Genomic DNA, 14982 nt, shown 5'->3' with positions numbered 1-14982 from the left:
TAAAAGAACACAGTGGCCTGATCAGTACTGTGTGACCTTCAGCAAGATATTTCACTTGTCAGTGCATCAAATAAACCAGTACATAAACAATTGTACTGGGATTTGTAAGTCAATTTATATGCAAATAAGCTGAACCATCGTGAACAACAATGCCAGTTGTTGGTTGCACTGTTTCTTTCAGCTGTTCAAGGTGGCCTGATCAAACCATACCACAGAAGAAGAAATGAAGTGCTTTTGCCAGACCTTTATATGCTAAACCCTATACACTTTTGCTCTCTTAATTTATCTGAATACTTACAATTAGCAAAGGAGAAAAGGCATGAGTGAAAAACACTCTGAATGCTAAAGGCCAACAGCTACTTCAATGCACATATGTGGATTTGTCATTTTCTTATCCGCTTAATCTAGACTAGGGTTTTCATTGGGCACAAGGCAGGAACAAACCTTTAACAGGGTGCCAGTCCATTGCAGGGCGAATACATACAAACAAACATACACACACACACACTGGCCAATTTATTGTGTCCAATTCACCTAACCTGCATGTCTTTGGACAATGAGAAGAAACCAGAGAACCTGGCGGAAATCCACACAGGGGGGCGGTGAATCCTGGTATCCTTACTGCGAGGCAGCAGTGCTACCACTGCACCACCTTACCACCTACTTGTGTGGATATTTGCACATAAGAATTTAAAAAGTACAATAATAAAAAGGAAGATCAAAAGAATGAGTTGTTTCCTGTTTAATTCATATAAATTCTTGCTCATATCAATGGAGCACCACAAGGAACAGTCCTGTCTAATTTTTCTCTTTAGTCTGTACATCGCGGACTATAAATATAACACCAGGTCATGTCACTTATAGTAATTCTCAGATGATTCTGCACTTATGGGTTGTATTAATAAGGGGGATGAGACAGAGGAGAGGAGTCAAGTGGAAAAGTTTGTTTCTTGGTACAAAGAGAATTGTCTGCATTTTAACATCACCGAGGACAAGGAACACTGGTCAGACAACGAATTATTCAGCAGAAGTGTGTGAAGAAAGGCAACTGGGGCTCCTTTATACCAACATCAATACATCTGCATATTGCCTCATACTGCCTTATGGCAGTGACAGCCAAGTCCGATCTTTTCTTTCTTTTTAATTTTCTTGCTTTATAGTCATTCTGGTGTTGTTCAGACCCAAGTGTGTGTATTTATTTTCCTACCTACCTGATTATGTATTTATTTATTTAAAGAGCTTCTGTAAAAAGTAAAAATGTATTATATAGTGCCTTTCATATCTATCTATCTAGCTATATAAATGTACCTTTGAGAATTTGTAAGATACACTTGTTTAAGATTCTGGGCAGTGAATTCATTAATGTCAGTTCAGTGCTTCATTTATAGGAGTGCACAACTGGAATTGAGTGAAAAAGTCACAATGCAACCCCCCAGTATATTAGGTGCTGCACAAGTCTGGCTATTTAGTTCTGGATTACCTGTGTGTATCATCGAGGGATGGATGAAACTCAGCACATTTTTTACTAGGTTGGTATGCGCTCACACCTTAAGATTAACAAACGTACGAGCAATGCCTAACTGCCAGTCACCCTGTAGTATTTCATATAGGACCCATCAGCGCAAGTATGAGGCATACTGCCTGTTACTCCTCAGTACTCCACATACATACTCATTGTGTCCAGCAGTAACAGTGCATGGGTCTCCTCATGACACATGGAAGCTCACACACCTTTTGGTTATATGCCACATAACAGCCAACAGTGTCTTCCTTCTACCACATTTGTTCTTCCTATTGAGAATAATCCTTGATCAAACATGAAAGAATGAGCAAATAGTAATGTTTCCCTGCATTAGATATCCATATTTTTATTTTATTACTTAAGTTACTCTAGATATAAAGACAATATATAGAAAAGTAAAAGCAATGTGGTATTTAATGAAGTATAATAATACCGATATAAGTAAGTGTAATAGAAAATAAAATAGATAGCAAAGTCTGAATATTGTCCTATAAAGCTTACTGAAAAGTCAGCAATGTCAAGGATGGATGTTGTCCTCAGCGGGGTTATTCACCATTTACTCTCTATTTCTAATGTCTCTCGGTGTCTGATGTTCCTTCCTATGTCTTTGCTTCTTAACTTGATCCTTTGGATGGCACATTATTTTTTTTTAAAATCACAACATTACACAAGTGATTTCGATAAGCTGCACAAAAGCTTTGGTCTTGTATGTATCTCTTTCTGTCTCCATTCTTTTTTACTATTAAGTTATAAAACCAGTCTATTTGAACTAAACATACCATATAGTCCTTGGATACACAAACAACACATGTGCTAAAGCTATAAATTACTGGTACAATACAGAATGAACAAATGTGTTTGGGTCAAAAATTATTAGTCCACAAAAAATGATGCTTTCAATATGAATTGCCTTTATAGGTACTGTAAATTTATCACGGTTAGTGTGAGTGAAACTAACACTTAATATAAGCAGTGTAGTTTATTCTACAGCACACTGTATGGGCAGACATTTATTGTACAAATTAGTAATGCCATCATTCTGATTTTGAAGTCCTGTTGAAATGCGTACAGGAGGCCAAGGTGCTGGACTATTAAAGCACAAGAATGAATGTTTACTGTCGGACCCCCACAGGGATGGAGTGAATGTTGTGCCTAGAAGTGCTCCAGTTACACAAATATCCAATTGTAACTAATTTCCAAGTCAAATGGCAGGCACAGTGTCCCCTAGTAGATTTGGAAGTCACAATGATGGGTAGTGAAAACCCCCTAGTGGTTACAGCATTGCACTTTAAAACACAATGTTGCTAGTTCAGCCCGTACCACTGACTCACTGTGTGACCCTGAGCTATTCACTTCACCAGCACTTTGAATAAAACTATAAGTAAGATACAGTGCAAACATATATTTGTTAGCTCAAATGTGAGCTACATGTACCCAGACATTTTATGTAGTGTGAAACCTCAGGACAGGAAATTCAAGTCAGACAGACACTCTGGTGATTGTTTCTGGCCAGATTGAGCCAAAAAAATGGCTGAAGTCCAGTCTAGTTTTTCTCTTCCTTTTAAAGTAAAAAATTTGTATGGGTTGGAAAATGAAATAACAATAAAAGTACATGGTAGACATTGCAGTCGATGTTAACAGCCTTGAATGGTCAGTTACTTTAGTCTGCACTAGAGGTGATTTATGTAATGTGAACATCTTAAAAAATGTGTAACCTTTCCGTCTATTTCATATCCATTGATTACTGTGGAGTATACTAAGGCAGCGGTGTGAAACTCAGTTCCTAGTGTTCTGCATCAGATACATGTTTTCATTCCAGCTGTGTTCTCCATTATTAACCAATTAGTAATTGTGATGGAGCAGACAGCGTTGCCTTGATTTTAGTTGACTTGTGTTTTGTTTCTTTCGTCCTTTGGTAATAGTCAAAATGTAATGAGATGCAAAGTAAGCCAACAGATGACCAGACTAACTTGATCCCATTTTCACCTCTGTATATTGTACAGTATCTTGTCTATTTGAAAAGAAAAATGTCAAGATCTTAGATAGATGGATATCAAAGAAAGTATATAATAGAGAGATACAATGCCTATAAAAATATTCACCCCTTGAGGTTTTCATATTTTCTTGTTATACAGCATTGAATCATATCCATCCATCCATCCATTATCCAACCTGCTATATACAAGGTCACGGGGATCTGCTGGAGCCAATCCCATCCAACACAGGGTGCAAGGCAGAATCGCATTGAATCACAGAGAAGTTAAATTGTCTTTTTAAAAGTGATTTAACAGGAGGAGACTTTTTAATGTCAACATGAAAACAGATGTCTGCAAAGTGGTCTAAATGAATTACAAATATAAAACACAAAAAACAGATTCTTCCCCTTTGATATAAAATTCCTAAATCATCACTGGAGCAGCTCATTGGCTTTAGAAGTCGCAGAAATAGTTGAATGGAGGTTACCTGTCTGGAGTTTTACTTGATTGTTGTCAAAGTATATCTGAAAGTGAAAAGGCCAACTGGTGGTGAGTCAGTATATTGGCCTAACCTACAAAATAATGAAAGGGATGGAGACAACAATATACCCAAGGCACTCAATATCCTTATTAAGAAACAAAAAGAGCATGGCAGACCCGTAAATCTGCTAATAGATGAGTAATCATGCAAGATGACCAGTGAAGGAGACCACCGAGAGACTTATAAGAAATCTGCAGAAGTCGTAAGCTACAGTAACATAGGACAGGAAAGATTGTGCAGACAACAACTGTCCCAATGTGCTTCATCTCTTGCAGCTTTATGGAAGAGTGACAAAGAGAAAAAACACACAACACAGCTCAGCTAGAATTTGCCATAAGGCACATAGGAGACTCTGAAGCCAGCTAAAAGTAGGTTCTATATGGTCTGTTAAGACCAAATTTGAACTTTCTGTCCGTCAGACTAAATAACATTATCAAAAACACATCTTCCTCACTGTGTAGCATGAAACACATCTTCCTCACTGTGTAGCATGAAGCTATGTGGATGCTTCTCTGCAGCAAGGCCTAGAAGACTCATGAGGGGAAAATAAATGCAGTAAAATACAGAGAAGTCCTGGAGGAAAATGTGATGGAAGTCATCAAGAAACCTATGCTTTGAGCGGCACAAGAAAGGCTTAAAGATGTTTATATCCTGGAATGGCCAGGTCAGACTCCAGATGTCCGTCCAGTTGAGAAAGTGTGGCTATATTTGACAAAGGCTGTTCACCCATAGTCAACATGACACCTGATAGAGCTGAGCAGTTTTAATAAGAATGCAGAAAAATGAGAGCATGCTAATGTGCACACCTGACAGACTTATCCACACAGAATCAAGGCAAAGTGCATCTGCTAAACAGTGACTTGAAGAGGGGAAGACCTATGCAATTTACTATTTTGTATTTGTACTTAATTTAAACTGCTTTGCAGAAATCCATTTCCACTTTAGCATTAAAAGTATTTTTCTTTTCATTGAAGTCAAATTCAATCCACTGTGATTCAATGTTGTATAATAATAAAATGTGACAAATTACAGCAGTTTCAGTTAGGCATTATAAAGGTGTATCCCCATCGCCTCAGCTAGAAACTGTGAAACCTGAGAGTCACATTCTGATTACTTTACAGCCTTTTAATAGAAATAAATAAAAAATAAAACTGATTACAAACACCAAAACAATGGTAGGCTTACGTGTGAAAGCAGACTTACCATAGCGTGTCAGGCTCAAACTGATACTCCACCCTGTTCTCCTGGACACACTTTTGTCGTGGATTAGTTCAGCACACGTCACATAGAGGCAGGATGGTACTGCTCAAATGATCCAGAATCCTTTTTCAGGTCCAGGCCTTTGTAGAGATGCCACATAGTCCCCACATCCCAAAGAGATGTGCCTAGGGTTAACTGTCAGCTCTTATTTGGCCAGGTATGAGTGTGTGTGGCTTGTAATGGTCTTACATACTATCTAGAGCTGGTATCTCAAATTGTTACAACTACTATTACGACAGATACCAGCAACCATGAAAACTGACAGGTTGGTTAGAAAATGGACGGAGCATCAGCACTGCCAGGTTTGACCTTAAATTACAGAGGTTTTTAACTTCACGCCTCTTTAATGACACAACTAGTGACTGTTTTTTCCACCTGCTTACAAATGGCTTGTCACAAGCAGATGAAGAGAAGTAATGTGTGCAAATTTGTATTTTCTCCTTATGATCTTCCAGAATAGATGGGTTCAAAAGACAAGCCTGCATCACTCAGATCATCAAAAGTCTGGCTCTGTGAAGAAATAATCCTGAATGAGGTCTAGCAGACAGGGAGCTCCATTTATTGCTACAGGATGTTTCCAACACGATAAGACAGATATTAAAGACACAAAGGGAGTTTGTTGCACAGTTGAATGTATTTTTGCTTTGTTATGCGTTCAATACAGTCTTTTTAAAAAAGTTTGCTTTTTTTGCAGATTCAGGAGTTAAAAGGTATCTTGTGCTTTTTATTTACACTTTGCAATAAATTATACAGTTTATTAATGCTTATATTATTACACACTCTCAGGACTGCCGAGGTGATGTCTCAAAGAAGCCACCACCCTGGCTCTGGCTTCACCCACTTCCACACATTTCTCAGCATACCAAGAGCTGGGTGCTAGAGAACTGCCAACAACCTTAAGGGCTGTGAACCAAAGTGCCCCAGAAATGGCAGCACACACAAAAAATGCATATAAATTGCAGGAAGGAAAAGTCATTTTTACTCACTGGATGCAGGACAGGGGGTACATGGCAAACCAATGCCAAGCCCAGGTAGGTTCTAACTGCAATAACTAGCCTTCTACTAAAAGGAGCCCCATTCCCCCACCACACCATCTATCCATATCCTCCAGATTTGCTGGGCATAATTTAGACGAGCAACACACTAGAGTAATACAGTCCTCTCCAAGAGATTCCACACAGCACATCAAAACATTGTCTGACCAACCAAAGGGGTTACAGAGATTGAGTGGACATGGCAATATTTTCCTAAGGTTACCAGCCTTTCTCTGCTGCTGAAGGAAGTTTAAATCATTTGTAAACTCAATTTCATCTGTGGCTGCTCATAGCACTTTACTTTCTCTTACGCAAAGCACTACTTTGCAATCTTTATAACTACAGACAGGCCTCCAGTAAGCTTTTGGAAAATGCTGTGTATTGACCAGAAAAGGCACTAAATACAGGACATTTCACTTATGTCCATGGCCATCAGGAATGAGGCAGCACACTGGACCATGGTGGGTGGAACCTCTTCTCGTATCAACAGATAGATTGTCCTTAAAGCAGATGATCTAGGTGAGGAACTGGGGCTCCATTTGTTGTTCTGCCAAAAAAAAAAACAAACTGGGCATTGAAGTGGTACTGCTGGTCATGGCAGCATGCAATGTAGTGGTGAGGCCAAATGAGCTGGATTTGGAAGCACTTGCTGCTTTGTTTTAACTCACCTGGGTGACTAGCCTTCAGAAATAAACAAAAAGCTATGCCCTACTCTCAATACATGGTGTTATATAAAGATGGATGCTGTCCAGTCAGCAAAATGACAACAGAAAAAAAGATAAAACACCACAAAAATTGGAGCAATGTGTTAAATCCGTGGTTAATTGAAGCGCTGGATGATATTAAAAATAAAAGGAGCATAATGATAGGACAACGAAGCTATCATTTTTCTCCACCACTTCATGGTGGGCCACATACTTTAGTCACAGCCCTTAGTCGGCGCTGACATTCTCAGCCTTATTTCACAGCATTCTTGCTTCATCATGTAAAAGTCAATAACTTAAAACAGTAGGAGCTGGAACTCAAGACAAGACAACACAAAGAGCTGTGCCAGACCCTGCTTCCAATGCAGCCGTTTCCAGGAGGTCGGCAGTTGTGCTGGTGTGATCAGGAGGAGGGCTACCGCTGTACAGTCAGAAGGACACCACAACAATTCACTTAGCACCTCCAAGTCTTTGGGAGGCATTCTACTGGTCATCTTACATGCAGCTGCCCATCTTCCCCATCCCCCAACCCTTGCATCTGGATGGATATATCCCTACAGGATGTTATTCCATCTTTTTCCAGCTGAACCCCAAACCTTTTCACAGTTGGCGTCTTGAAGAGCACCAGATTCACACACTTTCAGGCCAAGGAAAGTGAATGAGGATGGATGTGTGTGTATGTGTTGTGTGTTTTGAGGGAGGCAGGGGCTTGGGGGAAGTCACAAGTCCTCCCAGGTTCCTCTTCTGCTTTCACTTTGTCTTTATGCTTAGTTTTTCCCTGCTGACTCTCTCTCATTACTTGTTTGCCATCACATTCGAGAAGAAGGGCTGGACAGTTCATAGAAGAGAACGTAGGCATCACTTGTTCGGACCTGACTTGATGACATAGGTGTTACTCTGTGCAGAAGCAAACAAAATGAGTCTTTCAGAGAGAAGAAAGATAAAAACAGAGCAATTAATAACTGCTAGAATCATGTGCTAGGCACCCTACTGGTGAAACACGTGAACCCTGAGTTCTGCTTAGACCATAAAGGCCAAGTCTGGCAATGCACAATGGCAAGCTGTTTGGTCTCGGCCACAGGGGTGCACTCCAGCCAGGAAGATCAAGCCCTTTTTATTTTCAATCCCTCCTCAATGTAATCATTCCAAGAACTGGTCTATAGCCAATCAAGCTCCTGTTGGACATACGGCTGGAGATTAATCATGCATTGCTGTGTATCCCAAGCAGTGTTGGGGGTGGGGCATATGGAGATTAGCAACCATTTCTGGATGTTATGGACAGTTGGACACAGTGGCCAACAGTAACAACCAAAGTGCTGGAATCCAGGTCATTGCAGCCCTATCCTATATTAAAGAGCAGAATTATTTGTCTTCCATCATAAGTAAAGCATGTAATCAAAAATGAGTCTGACATTTAACCTCCAACCTAAACCCCTTCACCCTAAACAAAGCAACCTGCCCATTCTTACCCAAAAATGCAGCTGCACAGTCAGTTATTTTATAAAAGAGAACTGGGTAACTGCAGGGCATTAAACATCTTGTAATCTTTGGTTTCTCCAAATGATTTCACCAGGGTACTGAATTTCCTCAAAAACACAACTAAAAGTTATGAGGATATTCTTACCGAGAGTCATTGAAAGTGTACCATTCACCCGATGCAGGACTACGGCAGTATGCCGTGTAGTGCCCACCCATTGTGGTACCTGAATGGTTTGAGACAGCACACAGATTGTAGACAGCATGAACTGAGAGAAAGAAGGAAAAGTATAATTAGCTGGTTGATGTGGCTTTAGCCATCCTGATAAATGAGTCCTCTAGTATATCTGCCCACAACTCACTGCTGTTTTCCGAGGCAAATTCCCTTAAGTCCAGATCCTTGAGGGGGAAGTTCACAAATGTGGACAATTTACTCATTCGGATCCGTGCTTCAGAAAACCGTTTGAGATCTGCAAATTTCTCAGAGTCAAGGATATAAAAACAGAAGGCCAACATAACTGAGTTTTTCCATTACACAGCCAAACCACAAAAGCAACCTGGTCTAATGGCTAAATAATTGGATGGAAAAGCACACGGCCAACAACTATACTATAACTTTAGTTTTAACATCAAAAAAGCACTCCACATATCATAAAGTCACCTTATAAATTACAGCTTAAGGTTTGTAGAAATAAATATTTAATGATATTATTCCATTTGCTTGGTTCAAAACGGGTAATGAAAGACAAGTGGTTTGACATGGATTCTCAGCAAATTCTTTGCAGAATTCATAAAAACAGGACTTTTTGTCGGATGTGATGAAAACATAATATCAGGATGGCTTTCAGGAATATGAGTATTGCACACACCTTGCACCATCGGCCTGCAGAAAACATGTTAGAAAGAACAGGCAGAATCCTAAACAAGTATTCTAAAAGGATACGGAGCACCAAAATCTTTGGGAACCTCTGAATGGTGAACTTTTTTGTACATTTCCTCCTGGCTTTGCATCTGTAGCAGGTCTGAAAGAAATGGAAGACATTTAGAGAAACAAAACACAACCCCTTCAGAGTACTTGCTGAAGTGCGACCTGAAGCTTACCGGCTTTTCATCTCCATCGAGGACATCCTCCTTGGTGAATAACCGTATGCAGTCCATCAAGGATACCTCACCATATCCTTTCTGAAACAGGAGATAATTTTAAATTTTAGAAAACCTTGCCGATTTTCACCCATGACAATTTCTTAATGATGTGGATTACGTTTCCCTGCTATTTTATTGGGAATTACAACAATGATCAAATGGTCCTCACATCAGCTATATGAAATATATGTTTTTGTACCTCAAATTAAAATATACAAGATGTAAGTTACGACCACTAGCTCAGACTTCATACTGATCCGTTCCGGAGGCCCAAGACTTGCATGAGCCAGACAATTCATGCTTAAATGCATCTTCCATTTAGTGCTTAAATTATGATGGGCACATCTTAACGTTAATGTTCTTAATGTTCTAGAAGTTCTAAATAGGTAATTTTTGAACAATCGTCACAGCATTTTTAACAATCATGCAGGTTCATTTCAGGTCTGTCTAACATTGCCCTTTTACAGACTTGACTAAGAAAATGTAATACATCCAATTTAGGACAATGCTAGTCCATCACTGTGAATTTAACTATCAGTTAGCCAGCCATGCTTTGTTGTGCTGGTTACTTTATTCTGCAAATCCAGTCTTTACTTAAACAAAACTTGAGGGATCACAGACACTGCCAAAGATTTTTTACCTGTCACAAAGATGCTAAGAACCAAATTAAGCTGTAGATGCGCTGCCATTTCTTTATTTGAATCACATATTGCTGCAAATAAATTAAATAAACAAGCAAGCGAAGAATCCCAGGAGACTGCCTATTTTGTAAAAGAGCGTTGTCCCAGGAGGGAGAAGGGAACGGAAGATGGCACGGCACCAGGTCTCTTAGCACAACTCACCTTGGCAATGGGCAGAGAGAGGTCCCAGAAGGGGTCAAACACCGTAGAGCAATAGCCACATTCATTGCAGGTCAGGGAGCTCTTCAGCTGTCCCACAAAAAGGTCTGCAAAAGAAGGGGAAATGTAGTTTGGTGCAATTCCATTCAAGTGTGCTAAAAACAGGGTGAATCAGAACCCTACACAGATTACTATAATGTAAAGCAACTCAGAAATTAGGACATTAACAATTAGCAATACACCAAAGGTCAGGAGGTAATAGAAAAGAAAGAAAACAGAGGTTGATGTAAATTTGGATTTAATATGCTACTGGAGAACAAGGTTAGGTTGTTGCCCCTCTTGTTCCTAGGTATTCTCATTTAGCATGGTAAAAAAAAGTTTCTATTGTACAGTTTCAAGTGAAAATCAGTCTAACAAAGGTGTTAAACTCTCTATTAATAAATAAAACTATGAAGATGGGTCTACTTCTCTGAAGTATCTGCAGTAGTGTAAACAAGAGGCACTGACCTACAATCCGACTGTCCTCTCTTTCCAGGTACTTCTTCCACATTCGCTTCCCTTTCTCATCATCCCTGCAGGACAGAGGGGTTGTTCGGTCAAATATGTAAGTGAGCACATGGGGCTACCACACGACACAAAAAACAAAAAACTGTTCATAACTCACGTCAGGTGATCCAAATCCTCCATGATGGCTTTGGGCCGTACCATGACACGGTTAACCTCATTGTGCAAACCATCCAATAGAAACCTTAAAAACTCCTGAGCATCTTGTTGACTAGAAAGAGACAAAAAAGTGTTTGATTAAGAATCTTAATCTAACATATATTTCCAATGCTTGCGGAGCTACTTACAATTCTTTTGATGAATGCAAAGCCACATACTTACTTGTAACCAACAAACCGTGGGGCATACTTCTGAATTTGTGTCTTAAATTCTGATGGGCTGACAGCCTCACTACCTGAAGATGTCCACAGAGTCTGGATTAACTTGGCAAATTCTTAAGTAGAAAAAAACAAGACAAAATTAAGAGAGTCAGTACCATAATGATACGAGAATGCAGGCTGGCATGAGCAGAATAGTAATTTAGTATCATGTTGGTTAGTGGTAAATAGCAGTAAAAGATTTAAAGTAAACTTATGATCAGAGAAAACAAACACTTATGGCCATACCCCCTAAACATACCTTCCATCAGGGCTGTGTTTGACCGACTGTTGTTGTTAAGGTCGCGGCGATGGGAGTTTTGTAGACAGTAATCCCGGAGGTCACGGGTGTTGCTTAGGCACTGCAAGATTGAATTCATGAAGCACTGGTGAAGAAGACAAAAAAAATAAATAAAAAAAATAATTAGTGCAGTGTGCTATGGATATGCTCTGCCCTTAACAAGCCACTACAAAGATAGCAAAGCAATGAATACACAATTTTGTATCACAAGAAAATAAATCACTACCAAATATTAGGGTAAACAGACAATTCAAGATGAGAAATACAAATTTTATTATGAACAATAGTCTTATCATATATTAAAGTGCCTTTACATTTAAAACTGTCCTTAGTATCAAAAGTGTTAAGAGTGGCTGTGTTTATTACACTTTACTAAAGGCCTCAATAACAAAGACAAAATAGTGAAACACAGGGAAGTGATGTGAGAAAAGTTTCAGGAGCACCATAGAACATGGCTTGTAAGCTGGAGGACATGAACATACTTGAAATAAGGGTCTTAAGTTGGACACAAGGACACTCAGTGTGTGTGAAGTGGGAAAAATGTCAGGACATACTGGTAAGATATTCATTCATAGACACACATAGTATTATGGACAAGGAACTAGGAAATGGCGCTGAGACACATATTTGAAATATGGGTCTGAAATATGTGGAAATATTGTGACATGCTTTAAACCAGTATGTAAAATGAAATCAAATACAGTTTAAATACATTACCTACATAGATCTTATCTATCTGAACTTAATGTTTTCCTGAAGGTTCAAATAAGTGCTCAAGATGGTAAAGAGGAAGAGGCTTGACACAGAAGGGTGTGCCTTTTTTAACTTGCAATGTGAAACGGAAGTGTGACTGCAGGAACTAGAAACCTTACAGTGCAATTTAGAAAAGGGAAGCCTGGTGTCTCACAGGACAGTAGTTGGTAAGGAAGCCTATGAGCAACACAAATAAACCACACACTGGAAAATCAGCATTATGAAAGTTATTTCCACTTACTGTGTTTCCCAGATTTCGGAGCCCGACCAGGCCTTGGGCACTCTTGGAGTTCTGTGAATACACAAAAGAAAGAAGGAAAAGAAAATAATTTATCATGTTAAGTATATAACAGATGGGATAAAAAAGGCCTGATATTATGACTAGTTATGAAACAAGTCCCGGTGTCTCCACCCACATAGTTCAACTGCTCCAGCTTCTGCTGTAGTTTTCTTTCTACCCAAATTATTAATGAATGATAAGCTACTTACTGTAAATCAAATATTTGCATTTTTGATCAGCTTATTCTGAATGTCATGATACTTGGCATGTGATTGACAATAAAAATGTTGGTGCTGTTCCAGCTCTCTGACCAAGTTAAAATCAGCATGACAAAAATTTGCTTTAATAGTGTATTGTAAAACAAAACAGTAAATTCTTTTATACAGTAAGCTGCCTAGTGGAAAGCAAGACAAAAAAAACTGTCAAGTTCCTTAGATATGTAAAACAAAATCTAACTGTTAGTGGACTGACAGTTTAAAACATAGAAATAAGGAGATATCAATTTTATAAATTGTGCTAGGTATTCAGTTGCTGGCCCAATTAATAAGCTGCTTGCGGCGCCAACTATAAACTAGTTGAATTAATGGTGAGGGCACAAGTGACCAGTTTTCCTGCACAAAGAATGTCACTGCTGGCACTCACCACTCGTGACTAATTTCTACAGCCTAGGCTGCTTTAATAGGGGGTTGGGGGAGCAGCAAGAGAGAGACCTTAATTAAATTTGGATTAAAAGAAATTCAGAATCCTCTTCCCACAAATTCCAGCAAACTATTAGAAATCCTTGTTAATTCCTGAAGCTTCAAAGCAGGTGGGCTTCACTTTATAGGTCACTGCATTTTTAATCCTTTTTTTTTTCCCTTCCTGACTTTATTCCACATCCGGCATCATATGGCCCCCCCTTATCCCCTTACCAATCTCCCATGGTTTTTCTCTTAACTTAATATGTCAGACCATGCTGCATTTTCTTTTTTTTTCTTTTTAAACTCTACTTTTGCTATTTGATTTATGCATTTGCTTAGGACCATGTGCCCACCTGAGGCTTTCCCAGGGAGGCCAGCCTGCAAGAAATTGCACTTCCACTACTTGGTTCAAAAGGTCTGTGTGACGATATGCATCATGAGCAGCTGGTCTTCAACTCCCATGTCGTTGGTTTGCGGTGGTAATGTTAAAAGTGTGGGGGACGGGTAGGGGTAATGATTTTGGGATGGCAATCTGCTACCCCAGGCCCCCCAACAAGGGGCCAAACCCAGCAGGACTCTTCTTCTTCACAGCCTGCTTACAGCTAAAAAATGCGAATGCAGCAGGGTATGGCCAATATTGGTATGACTTCTTTGAGAACGCACGTTTAAGTTTCCTTCTGTTGTTGTGATGTTAAGTTGTCTCACTACTGTATGTACTGATCAATGGGCAACCAATTAATGCAATATATCTGCAAGGGCCACACCCATATTACCATATGACTGGGTGGAGAAACTGATGCCACACCCACTGTTCCTGAGCATTTCTCGTGAGATTTTACAACAAAGTGTATAAGTGGAATTGTGTCTGGAATCAAACAAGCAATTTAAAAAATCCCAGTTCACTGCAAAGGGAAGCCAAAAAAAGGCTGATATCCAGCGCCAGAAAATCTTCTTCCTTTTAGCGAGTGGGCAGAAAGCCATGTAGGCATTTAAAATGCCAGAAATAGTTCCACCTCCATAACACCTACTGACCTCTCTTATTCTTTTATGCAACCACTCTGTTGAAACCAATATATCAAGATTCCGTTACTGCCAAGTTTAGCAACTCAAGAGTTAGGTAATCCACGGCTCCCTCAGGTGGTTCAAACAGTGTGGCCAAAAGGATGTATTACTGCATCAATCAATAAGCTAATTAAAAGAACAGGCTTAGTTATGGGACAGACCGCTGGAGGTAAGAGTGTAAAAGAGAATGAAGACAAAACTGAGGACCATTATGAACAATGCTGCATGTCCTCTGCCAGATAAACTAGATTTAAGTACTTTTAGCCAAAGAATTAATCATGTGTCAAGAAACACTGTTGGGACTACTTTACAGTAAAAAGCAGTAGCCTTTGTAAAGCTTCACAGTGACTGTTCTTTTTTATCTTTAGCCAAGATAGAAGTCTTTCCTTCTTTCTAATAATTCAGGTGTGAATTTGAGGGGGTGGCTGTTCTTTGTTAAAAAATGTATTTATTGGGCTTCTGTAAAAGCTGGATTTCTCCCTTGGGACAAA

General features: G+C 39.4%; 1 protein-coding gene across 5 annotated transcripts in view; it reads right to left on the bottom strand.

Annotated features, from left to right (window-relative positions):
• Positions 1-5835: 5835 nt before the first annotated feature.
• The window catches only part of LOC120535973 (ubiquitin carboxyl-terminal hydrolase 2-like), a 72956-nt gene continuing 63809 nt past the window's right edge, over positions 5836-14982 (bottom strand). For all 5 annotated transcript variants that reach the window (XM_039764221.1, XM_039764220.1, XM_039764223.1 and 2 more), the window contains 11 exons: positions 12711-12761; positions 11678-11801; positions 11381-11492; positions 11160-11270; positions 11003-11067; positions 10499-10602; positions 9615-9695; positions 9457-9535; positions 8876-8983; positions 8662-8782; positions 5836-7934 (listed from right to left, as the gene is read on the bottom strand). In XM_039764221.1, coding sequence (XP_039620155.1) covers positions 7847-7934; positions 8662-8782; positions 8876-8983; positions 9457-9535; positions 9615-9695; positions 10499-10602; positions 11003-11067; positions 11160-11270; positions 11381-11492; positions 11678-11801; positions 12711-12761 — 1044 coding nt within the window. In that variant the 3' untranslated portion in view covers positions 5836-7846. The remainder of the gene's footprint in view (positions 7935-8661; positions 8783-8875; positions 8984-9456; positions 9536-9614; positions 9696-10498; positions 10603-11002; positions 11068-11159; positions 11271-11380; positions 11493-11677; positions 11802-12710; positions 12762-14982) is intronic.

The sequence above is a fragment of the Polypterus senegalus genome, chromosome 9 (genome assembly GCF_016835505.1).
Source record: "Polypterus senegalus isolate Bchr_013 chromosome 9, ASM1683550v1, whole genome shotgun sequence".
NCBI lineage: Eukaryota > Metazoa > Chordata > Cladistia > Polypteriformes > Polypteridae > Polypterus > Polypterus senegalus.
Note: the sequence above shows the minus strand (reverse complement) of the source record. Positions and strands in the feature narration are given on the sequence as shown.